We start from the raw sequence: 12605 nt of genomic DNA, 5'->3' as shown, positions 1-12605 counted from the left end.
TTCCCACAAGCAGGGCTGTTCATTTCCTTGACTGCGTCACACATTTCTTGACTTCCGTCTGTTGCCCTCCCACTTAAAGGGACAGCAGTTTAGTTGCCACCTAGAACATCATGGAGGCAGCGCTCCTTCCCCTTTTCCTTCTGCTCGCTTCTTGCTTCCCTTTCCTCACTGGCCTGGAATCACTGAACACGTTTGATACGGCACTTGAAGTTGGCCTAGACACAGGAATTCTTTCAACTCGAGAGACTGCTTGACAGTGTCTGCCATCTGTTGCTCTGCCATCCAAAGTGTCTGTGGAAATTAACTCTTCCGTCTTGCTATACTCTGCTACTCTGAACTGGTGAATTGTTTATAAAGGGAGACGAAAGCGGTTTTTTAAATGCTACGTGAGCACTGGGGGTTGGTTTGTCTTCCCCTCGTAATGAAGGTGAAGATGGAGCTATGCATAGCCTTGCTGAGTATCTTGAACACGTCTGGAAAACATTGGTCTCAGTTACAGTAAACATTTAATTCAGGGGATATTCCCATTTGTATAAGAGATGCACCATGTATCTGGGAGCCATCACCCACTTTTACACAACAGTCATGAGAGCACCCTTTATTAAAGCAATAGAAAAAATTGTGGAATTATAATGTCTGAAATTCTACAAATTGCTTCTTGTTGCTGTTTTTCTTCCTTGCCAGTTCAGTATGTGATTAGGGATCATTCTTAGCAATGGAGAGTGGTGTTTTTCAAATTCCGTCCGGTGGGCCATCTGTGTTCAAATCCCTGGGCATGTGTCTGAAATGTCTATTTTCTGGGCTCCCACTACTACTGATTCATAATCTCTGGAGGTGGGACTTGGGAATTTGCACTTAAAGTAACCCAGGTAGCCAAGCACCAGACTTCTTGCTGAAAGATATGCCCATCTTTTCATTTGAAAAGTTTGGGAACTTGAATTCTCTTTTCTAGAAAGCACTGTCTGCCTTTTGTAGGCCAAAGAATTAATTAGAGATGTCTCAGCTAAATTAAAACTGTTGAGCCTTGGACTTTTTTGTAAGAAATACAGAAAAAGAAATCCTTTTAGCTCACTGAATTCTATAATAATTTAGAAGTTTCCAAATGTAGTTTGGCCCCTGCCTCGTATAAACAGTGAGTGACTAAAGGCAGTATTTTCAATGCTCTGTTTTTCGTTATGTCTCTTGTACCCAAAGGACAGTCTCCATTAAGTAGAGAGTAGGTTATTGAGTGTTTTCAGTCACACTGCTGTACTTCAGGCAGATCGGGCAAGGAAAACCTTTGGGGAAAATTTCAAGACCACACATAGGTTTTTATAGAGCTATATAGTCCAACCTGATTTCAGTTCCAGGAAGACATTCCTGGTCCCTCAGATTTATTTCTTACAAATTAAATAGGCACTTCTGTGTCTAAGATGTAGATGTCTCTTTTCTTAGTTTTTCTGTACTCCCCATGAAGAGAAGGATGTAAAATTCATTTCATTAATACTTTCTTTTGGTTAAGGGTTTCTGAACCTCTACAAAGAAGTGATTTTTTTTTTTAAGCCTAATTAAAAGATGTCTTCTGCTTTAGGAGACAAAGGTTTCATTTCCTTTCTCTTTCTTTTCCTTTCCTTCATTTTTCCACTTCTCTTCTCCCCCCAAAGTTTCCCATCTCTTCCCTCCCTGAAACTATCACCTCCAGCCTCCCCCTCAGCAAAATTAAAAAAAAAAAAAAAAAAAAAAAAAAAAAGCCACCCAGAATGTACTATTACACAATCTAAATCTGGAACCTTTCCTCAGTTTTTTTTTTTTTTTTTTTTTTCAACGTTTATTTATTTTTGGGACAGAGAGAGACAGAGCATGAACGGGGGAAGGGCAGAGAGAGAGGGAGACACAGAATCGGAAACAGGCTCCAGGCTCTGAGCCATCAGCCCAGAGCCCGACGCGGGGCTCGAACTCACGGACTGCAAGATCGTGACCTGGCTGAAGTCGGACGCTTAACCGACTGCGCCACCCAGGCGCCCCATCCTTTCCTCAGTTTTTTGCAAACTGCCTTTCATACTGCTTTTGCTTTAACATAGGTAAATAATTGATGCTCACCATTGTTTTCTTGTTTGGTTGATAATGCCCAAGGTCCATGGCCCTGAAATAGTACAATACTAAAATATAAAAGCTTAGAAACTACAAATCTGGGGACAGATATTTTTCTCACCTGTTTCAGTCTTCAGATAACAAACCAGACTTAAAAACCTTTCTGTCTCTTTGAATCTCTTCCTCCCTGGATTAGTCCCCATGCTGCAAGCCGTCAGTCTTCTATTTCTACTTGCGTTAACGTTTTTCTGGTATGCTTTGGGTTATAAAAACGCACCTTAGAAGTGCGTTGAGTTTTCTGTGCCGTTTGGCCTGCCCGTCTCCTGCACTTCAAGAAACCTAGGCACATCTGTGGTCAGTCACGTCTCCCTTTGGATTATGCGTTCACTGGTGGGGTAGCTGTTTGATGTGCCACCAGTTCAGGAGATGCAGTACACACGAACACGAACCTGACGAAAGGTTCACTGATTTCACTGATTTATTCCATAGATGTTATCTGGGCAACAGTTCAGCTGCTTCAGATATCATTGAAGTGAATAGATTCAATACCTGGACCATTTTCCATTTAAATTGTTGAATGGGTAGTACATGATGGTACACAGTGAAAAATTGAAATAGTGCAAAAAGGTATACTTTTTATGTATGCGTTATGTATGTATGTATATAAAATGACTCCCTTCCATCTCCAGCTCTCAGTCTCCGAGCTCCCTTCCCCAGAGGTAGTCAGCTACCATTTTCTTGTTTACTCTTCCAAAGAGACTCTATGCATTCATAAATATAAACAGATGGACGGACGGATCCGTCCATTGATTGATCAATTGATAGGCAGACCAATCATTTCTTCCTTTATTTTTTTTTTTTATTTTTTTTTATTTTTTTCAACGTTTTATTTATTTTTGGGACAGAGAGAGACAGAGCATGAACGGGGGAGGGGCAGAGAGAGAGGGAGACACAGAATCGGAAACTGGCTCCAGGCTCTGAGCCATCAGCCCAGAGCCTGACGCGGGGCTCGAACTCCCGGACCGCGAGATCGTGACCTGGCTGAAGTCGGACGCTTAACCGACTGCGCCACCCAGGCGCCCCTCATTTCTTCCTTTAAAAAAAAAATCTTGCTCTGTACTTTCTTTTTACTTAAAAATTTTATTGTGGTTGATTTTTCTTTATCGATATTCCATGGACAAAAATTTCAGTAAGATGGCATTTGCTGTAATAGGATTTGATGTATTTTTTTAAACAAATAATATCATCTCTATAAAGGCTTAACATGTTATTTAAACTTCATTTTTTAACTTAGGAAGTTTAACTTTTATGTTAGAAGCAATCTATAAGTTGCATTTAAAGGCAAATCTATTTTTTTACTCCTGATGCTACTGACTTTTGTTACACAACATTTTTCTCTTACATGCATATAGCATTCAGTTTACTTTCTCTTTTATGGAAGAGAATCTAAAAAGAATACATTGTTTGTAATTATGTAATGTAGTTACTTGGTTGCATAGTACCAAAAATTTCCTTGTAAGAATTGTTTAATATTCCTGTCATACCTACAACCTAATTTGTTAAAGTTTGGAATGGTTATGCCGATGCCCTTTAGATTACTCTTTACCAAATAATTTTGTAGGGTTGTTTCATTGTTCTGATTTCATCTAGGATTTGTTTTTTGTAACGTAATATTTTGAAATAAAGCATAGAATGTAATGGCAAAAGCCCTCTTGAAAGGCAAAATTCCCATTGCTGAGGCATCTCAAGGATTAATGCCTTCTCCCCATGATACTTTATTTAGAAATAATGTGTAGTTTTGCAAGAGAAGGTGTTAGGAGGACAAGGTAACATCGTTTTCAAATCAGCCCTCTAGTATAACAAGTTTTTCACTTCTTTGGTCCCAGTAGAAATTACTCTATGAATGTCCTGTATGTGTTATCACAGTGGGTTCTTGAGACGGTTCTACAGAAATTTGTCTGAAGGGTGTTTTTCATTTTTGAATTTTGCCCCCATATGCGGGGAAATATTTTTTACTTGACTGGACTGCCTCTAGGGATGGTACATACTTTATAAGACCGTAATTGTTAATACATTGGAGCTTTTGAGAAGGCTGTCCTCAAGATCCACACGTGGCCATAGGAGGGACTATAAAATGTTGAAGTCATGTATTTCAACAAACTTTTTGGGTTTTAAGAAACTAATAGTAAAATTCATATTGCGGCCAAAATTTCCAGAATTGTTTTTCATAAGTTGCTGGCTACATAGCTACCAAAATGTCTAAATAAAAAGCTGTATTCAAGCACTCAGATACTCATTAGCTTTACCGAAGGTGTCATGTGGTTTAAAGTCCACTTTTTCCAATTTTAAAACTTGGAATCCTCTTGGAATAGCAAGCATCCAATTTAAGAATTAAAACATAAGCTCCTTATATACCTTGCAATAGATTTCCCTTCCATTTAAAATCTAAATATGAACTATTGAGGTTGAAGGTACATTTTATAAATGCCCTATCTATACATACATACATACATACATACATACATATATATGTATGTATGTATTTTAATGCATCGTAATCCTAATTCTGGTGCATTGTTTCCAATATTTATGTCCTGGTGACAGAGTACACTATTCCTTAAGCATGTATTGTCTCATGTTTCATAAACAGTTTTCATAGTGAAACCATGCCCACTGACCCCCAAATAAATCCTTTCCCATGTTTGCCAATTATGACATTTCTTTGTCATTCTCTTAACCATATCAAAAAAAGTCCATACTTAGGGCACAGTGTCTCTTGGAAGAGTATCTAGAAAAATATATCTTTATATACCTGGTGTAAGATAAGAAAAGTCTACATGTGGGCCATGCTCTGTCAGTCTTTCCAGACATGGGAGAATAGTGTTTCCTTCTCTCTAACCTTTAGAAGGCTGCTAGTGTAGATTTTTTTTTTCTTCTGCTATTGTAGATTTTGCTAAAATACCCTTGGGTTAGAAAATTGTGTTAAGTCAATTAAATATGGCTTTAGAATTAAAATTGATCTGGTCCGAGCCTTTCATTTTGTAAGTGAGGAAACTGATTTAGCATTGAACTTGAAGGCAGTAGACAGTTTCAGTTATGAGTAGCTTTATTAAAAGGCTACTCAGATATCATGAAATATTCCCTTTTATCCTACAGAGTCCTTGTTTAGCTAGTTAGTTAGGTAGGTAGGTAGGTAGGTAGGTAGGTAGGTAGGTAGTTAGTTTGTTTGTGGAATTAAAGCCTTAATGAACCTTGACGTTTAGGAACCAGTTTATTTAAATAGTTCTTTTCTGTTAATTTTAAACTAAAATCAGAGTAGACTGAAAATAATTTAGTGGTTTGGAAGTGTATTCCAGAAACATGCATATTAATTACTTGGTAAGGCTTTTGGTAGAAGAACTCTGGATTCGATCTGCTCTGTTACAACTAAAATCAGAGTATTGCAATTGTAGCTTTCCATGCCAAAGACTGAGCAGTCCCCGTTCTCCTGACTAAGGATCTTGCATGTAAATTAAAATGTGGGCAAGAACGTAACCAGCCAGATATGTCTGAATACACAAAGGGAGAAGTTAAAGTCCATCATAAACTATGGGAATCTCATTTAAGCGTCCATTAGATTTAGCACCGAGCTTTGGAGTAGAAATGGGAATTGGTAAACAGCATGGAGAGAATGGTGGCGTGGGGGTGAAGGAAGGTTTTATGTTAACAGAACCTTTTTTTTTTAATTTTGTTAAATTAAAAATAACTTATTTGGCTTCTTTCCGAACTTGGCTGAGGTACTTGGCTTCTAAGAGCAGTGCCTTAAACAGTTCTTTCATTGTAGTTGATTAAAAGCGGAGTCACTGTAGTTTGACATTTACTTGGCTGTCAGAATCCCAAAGAGAAGGTACATTTCTTTCTCTTTGCTTTCCTCCAGTGGTAGAGAAGTTGGTCTTTTTGCCACCAGGGGTGGAATGATCTTAAAACAGGAGTTGAGGTACTTAGTTTAAAAAAAAAAAAATATATATATATATATATACATATATATATATATTTAAAGTTTTTTTATTGCTTATTAGAAACTGTTACACTAGGAGCATATTATGGTCTTCCTTCTGTCTGGTCTTTGCCTCTTTGTTTTCTCAGTTGGTTCCCGCACTGTTTGAGACTCACTCCACTTACCACACATTCCAGGCTTTTAGTTTTAAAAGATCCTAAAGGTTTGAAATCTAGAGAATCCATTTATGTGACCCATATGGCTTTTACTATGATTACAGATTAAACATAACACGTACATTTCTCCATAATGCTCTCCTATAAGCTTTTGAAATGGTCTCAAAGTTTTTTTATACTAACCATACATTTTTTGTTCTGCAAATCATTGGTATATATGTGGATAAAGCATAAAAGACCATGGACATTTTCCTGATGGAATTATTTCTTGATGGGAGTTATTTCATGGCTACTGTAGTGGAATCTTTTAAAAGGCAATATTATAAATTAATACACACTCTACCATTACTACTGAAACCACTACCTTCCAAATCTATAAGACATTGGTTGTATTTTCTCAAAGATTGGCTTGTAACACATTTTACTTAACCTGATTTTATGATATTCTAGTAGAAATGTCCCAGATAACAGTAATCATCGAGGTCTCAAAGAAGTGTAGTAGTATATTAACTTGATTTATCTGACACTTTTTATTAGAAGTTTTACTTGCCTATAGGCTAATTTCTTTTGGGTTTGGGGTATGTATTCATTTGCATGGCAGTGTTTTGGATACATGAAGTTAAAACTCATTTCACGATCTGCTCTGAAGTATCTAGGCCAGTATGTAGGGTTTTTCGAAATTGTTGGAGATTACTGAAAATTGTGGTTAAACACGGTTAATATTCTGTGTTCATATCTTAGCATACTTCTGCATATTGGCAAAGACGATGTTTTGGGCAGCAGTAACCTATGCAAATGGGCTTGTCCTCTGGCAGTGAGTTAGCAGTTCTTTTGTATATACAGCTAATTAATGGAATCAATGACTTCATTTTATTTACTTAAATTGAACTTTTTGATTTTAATGTTTATTTTATTTTTTGAGAGAGAGAGAGAGAGGCAGAGACAGAGTGTGAGCAGGGGAGGGGCCGAGAGAGAGGGAGACACAGAATCCAAAATCCAGGCTGACAGCACAGAGCCCGATACGGCGCTCAAACTCATGAACGGTGAGATCATGACCTGAGCCGAAGTTGGATGCTTAACCAACTGAGCCACCCAGGCACCCCACTTAAATTGAACTTAATAACACATTTATAAGATATAATTAATGTGCCATCCAATTCACCTATTTAAGATGAACAAGTTGGGTTTTTAGTATATTCACAGAGTTATGCAACCGTAATTACAATAATTTTGGAACATGTTCATCCCTCCAGAAAGAAACCCCATACCCATTATCAGTCATTTTCATTTCCCTTTAACTCCTCTTCCCCCACCCTGGGAAACCACAGATCTACTTTCTGCCACTAGATTTGCTTATGCCGAACCTTTCATATTGATACTCTTACGTAATATTTATATAATGTGTTGTGTGGTTTTTGTTTTACTTATTTATTTTTTTTTATGTTTATTTATTTTTGAGAGACAGAGTGTGAGTGGGAGAGGGTCAGAGGCGGAGGGAGACACAGAATCTGAAGCAAGCTCCAGGCTCTGAGCTGTCAGTGCAGAGCATGACACGGGGCTCGAACCCACAAACCACTTAACTGACTGAGCCACCCGTGCACCCCATTCATTTTATTTTCTAAGTAGGCTCCGTGCTGAGTGTGGAGCCCAGTGAGGGGCTTGAACTCACAATCCTGAGGTCAAGACCTGAGCTGAGATCAAGAGTTAGATGCTTAACCAACTGAGCCACCCAGGTGCCCCAATATGTTGTATTTTGTATCCAGTTTCTTTCACTTAGCATAATGTTTTCTAGGTTCATCCATGTTGAAGCATGTATCAGTCAGTACTTCCTTACTTTTTATTGCCAAAATTTTGTTTTTAAGGTTATTTTGGTATTCCCCCTCCCCCCTAATTCTGTTCTTCCCATTTCAATGTTGAATAAGCCCTAAGGTCTATAGTCATAATTATTATGATTTCATAGAGTAAACCAGTTCATTTCTGTAAGCCACAAAGCAGTCCTCGGCATGCTTTAGAGCATTTCACAGTTGACCTGTTTGTCACTAGAGTTTGTATTTTTTTTAAAATATGTGTTCAGAAAATGTGATCTTAACTACTGCCAGTGGCAAGCCCAGCTGAATGAGGCATATCATTGTGACTGCAATTAGTCCCTTTCAGTATAGTTTATATCAGTAGCTTTTTTTCCCTTTTTTTCTTTTTTTACATCTAAAAAACTTTAGGCCATTTCTCTATGCTTTCATTGGTTGTTCTTCACTAGGGAGTACCAGTATGTTACCAGAAATAGAATTCTTGGTGCTCCCATCACATTCGATTTGTAAATGTCAAATTGCATGAAAGATGAAGTTCTGTATGTAGATATTCTAGATTTACATACTTTATTAATCTTTCTTTTTGTTTGAAATTTTTTAATATGCGTCTTCTTCAGGACCCTTCGAAAGATGCCACGTGCAAAAGGTTAGTATACATTCCCTGGACTTCCTTATGCTCAACTTAATATCTGGCCAGAGGTTCTTCCATAAATATACATGTATAACATAACTTAAGAGTACGGTTTGACTCAGGAATGAAAGGTACATACAGCACAGCGAATACAGTCCGGAGGTATTGTGAAACCTTGTACGTTGTACGGAAACAGACGGCAGCTCCGCTGTGGGGAGCACAGTGGAAGTATAAACTTGTTGAGTCACTGTGTTGTGCATCTGAAACTAATGTAACATCGTGTTACTATATTTCAGGTACATGTTAACTATATTTCAATTAAGAAAAAGAGGACAGTTAACAACTATTTTTTGGCCAAAATTACTGCACATTCAGTAGTTCCTTACCATTAGCAAAATTAACTTTTACAGTTTCAGTCATTTAGAGTAATCTCAAAAGTTTGTGCCTTGAGTAATTTTTAAATCATGTTGTGACATAAATTGGGATCACATTCAGCGAGAGGCCAATATGCAAGGACAAGTAACTGCTGGTAAGTCAAGCCAACGGTCTGTGTTGCTCAGCCCAGCTATGCAACTTCTACTTGAAACTTAATCACATTTAATCCCCACAACCGCTCTGTAAGGTGGGTGCTATTATTGCATTTTATAGAAGAAAAAAATTATGTATTGCATGCATATTCAGGAATTTGGTTTCTTTCAAAGGATTACTTACGAATATCCCTTGCGGTCATTTTAGTAATATAATAGTATGAACTCTGAAAGGTATATTTTTGTCATCCCTTAAACGCCCTTGAAATGACTGGAATCCTTGGCTTGTAAAAAAATCTTTATAGAGATTATATAGATCTGTTTCATCTTTCTGAGCTTCCACTTAAAACATTTCAGAGAGAGAGAGAGAGATGTGGTTTTTTTCCCCCTATAAAAGTATTGCCTCTTTTTTATTTGTGGTGATGGACAAAGAATGTAAGAAATTTAAACTTAAAGGAAACTATTAGTAAATTCAGCTTCTTTAATATTAAGGTCTTATGCTCAGCCAGCTACTCTGTAGAGAATTTGAAAACACAAGCCATAAACTTGCAATCGATTTGGGCTACACATAACACTCGTTAAGAATTATTATGCAGAATACAAAAGGAATTCCTACAAATCAATTAAAAAATAATGTAGTAGAATATGAGAAAAAGGCTTAAGCAAGCACCTTAGAGAAGAGGAAACAAATGTAGACACACACAAAAAAAGGTTTAATTTCATTTGTTATCAGAGAGATACAAATTAAAATCTTAAGGTATGTATTTCACAGCTACCAGATTGGCAAAAATTGAGAATTCCGAAAATAAGAGGAGCTGTTGAGGAAGTGGATCACCAAGGTTCTTAGACCCTCTTAGGGGAGTGTAAGTGGGTACAGTCACTTTGGAAAAGAATTTGGCATTATCTAGTAAATTGGACAATATGAATAACTTTTGACCCAGCAATTCCATATCTAGGGATATACTCGAGAGAAATGTGTGCGCAAGTATACCAGGAAACACATAGTAGAATGTTCGTAAGGGCATTATTCAAGATAGTAATGTACTGGAAGCAACCCAAATAACCATTCCTTAATAAAATGAATGAATCCATTCTGGTATATTCATAAAGTGGAATACTACAAAGTAATAAAAACAAATGAGTCACAACTACATGCAGCAACCTGAGCGACTCTCCAAAAGAGAGTTCTGTCTTATGGCTAAGACGTTACTGTTGAACTCTTTGGGTTCAGCATAAATCCATTTCCTCTGCTTCTATGCCCAGTGACAGTTAAGTATTACAAAACATTATATGGGGATTGGCGGTCAACCATTTTCAGTCTTTTGTACTGAAGAATGTCTCTTCGGTGTTTTCTCAAGGAGCCTACTTTAAAACTTTTTTGTGTCCTGTGGTGGTTCTCCAAGATACCTGAACTGATTACCTTTGTGGGGACATGACTGCAGAGTCCCCACGTGCCATATTGCTGTTGTACATGCCAACTTGCTTGCTTTCCTTTTTTTACACAAAGCTACTCGGCCGACATTCTAAACTACTCTGGAGCAGCTTTGTGCCATTCTGAAGTGTACAAAGCACTAGGCATGTTTAGGCAAGGAGAGGCAGTTTTATTATTGAACCTCAGCTGGTTTTATTGGCTTAAAAACCTTTTAATACCAAGGCCGCATATGTCTTAGTAAGAGGGGCATGCAGGTCATTTGGATCGTGGAAGAACTACACCTTAAAAGTAAGAGTGCTAGTAAGCTGTACTAGAGAAGAATTATTTTAAGGAGAGTGATGACTGTCCTGAAATTCCTAAGGAAAGTCTCTTACAGGTCTTCTCAAGCCGACTGTCATTTAAAGTTTTTAGTTTCGTGTGGGTGTGTATCCTTATTAGTGTCCAGACTTAACTAGAGATTAAGTGCATTGATTGGAATCAGGAATCCATCACTAACTTCGCTTCGTGATTTTGGGTGCCAAGCTTGTATTTCCTACGTATACAGCGGGTCTAATAGTATCTATTTCTTCAGGCTGTCATGAGGATTAAATGTAGAAAATACAGATGAGATAGATATCACTTTGCCAATAGTTGTATTAGATGGTATTGCTTCTAAATTTATAGTTATATGTATAAAATGGTAGCTTTTTTCCTGTTGAAAAATGTTAATTGTAGAATATGTGAAAAACAAAATACAAATAAGGTATTTTTTTGAAGCTTTTATTTATTTTGAGAGAAACAGAGAGAGCATGAGCAGGGGAGAGGCAGAGAGAGAGGGAGAGAAGGAGAATCCCATGCAGGCTTTGCACTGTGGAGCTCGAACTCACGAACTGTGAGACCTGAGCTGAAATCAAGAGTCAGACGCTTAACCGACTGAGCTACTTAGGCACCCCCAAACAAGAAAAATTTAAGCCATCCCTAATCTCATAACCCAGAAATAAGTGCTATGTGTCTTTATAAAAACACATATAGAGGCGTGTATACAGGCATATATTTTTAGTATCACACTACACATTCTGGTTTTTATCTTTTAAAAATTGTTTAATATTGGGGCACGTGAGTGGCTCAGTCGGTGAAGCATCTGACTTCGGCTCAGGTCGTGATCTCGTGGTTCTTGGGTTCGAGCCCAGTGTCGGGCTCTGTGCTGACAGCTCAGAGCCTGGAGCCTGCTTCAGATTTATCTCCTTCTCTCTCTCTACTCCTCCCCTGCTCTCTGTCTCTTAAAAATAAATGTTAAAAAAATTTTTTTTAATTGTTTAATATTGTCATGCCAATGCAAATTTTTATTTATTTATTTATTTTGCTACTTGGGTGATAAAAGCAGTTAAACTTCAGAGAAAGACAAATATATGATTTCACTCATATGTGGAATTTGAGAAACAAAACATGAACATAGTGAAAAGGAAGGAAAAATAAGATAAAAAAAAGAGAAGCAAACCGTAGACTCTTTTTTTTTAAATTTTTTTTTTTAAATATTTATCCTTGAAGGAGAGAGAGACAGAGTGTGAGTGGGGCGGGGGCAGAGAGAGAGGGAAACACAGAATCTGAAGCAGGCTCCAGGCCCTGAGCTGTCAGCACAGAGCTTGACACGGGACTCGAACCCACAAACCATGAGATCATGACCTGAGCCGAAGTTGGATGCTCAACCGACTGAGCCACCCAGGCGCCCCATAAACCGTAGAGAGTCCTAATGATAGAGAACAAACTATGGCTTGATGGAGGGAGGTGGGTGGGGGATGGGCTGAATGGGTGATGGGGATTAAGGAGGGCACTTGTGATGAGCACTAGGTGTTACATGTTAGTGATAAATCACTAAATTCTACTCCTGAAACTGGTATTATACTATATGTTAACTAACTGGAACTTACATAAAATCTTGGAAGAAAAAAAAAGTAGTTAAACTTCCCAAAGTAAATCGAAATTCTTTGCTCATGAAAATATTAAAATGT

General features: G+C 37.7%; 1 protein-coding gene across 1 annotated transcript in view; it reads left to right on the top strand.

The window, feature by feature from the left end:
* Positions 1 to 12605, top strand: part of LOC125153190 (cytochrome b5 type B) — a 37357-nt gene that overhangs the window by 20965 nt on the left and 3787 nt on the right. The window contains exon 4 of the mRNA XM_047836096.1: positions 8645 to 8673. Within this exon, the coding sequence (XP_047692052.1) occupies positions 8645 to 8673 (29 nt within the window). The remainder of the gene's footprint in view (positions 1 to 8644; positions 8674 to 12605) is intronic.

The sequence above is a fragment of the Prionailurus viverrinus genome, chromosome E2 (genome assembly GCF_022837055.1).
Source record: "Prionailurus viverrinus isolate Anna chromosome E2, UM_Priviv_1.0, whole genome shotgun sequence".
NCBI lineage: Eukaryota > Metazoa > Chordata > Mammalia > Carnivora > Felidae > Prionailurus > Prionailurus viverrinus.
Note: the sequence above shows the minus strand (reverse complement) of the source record. Positions and strands in the feature narration are given on the sequence as shown.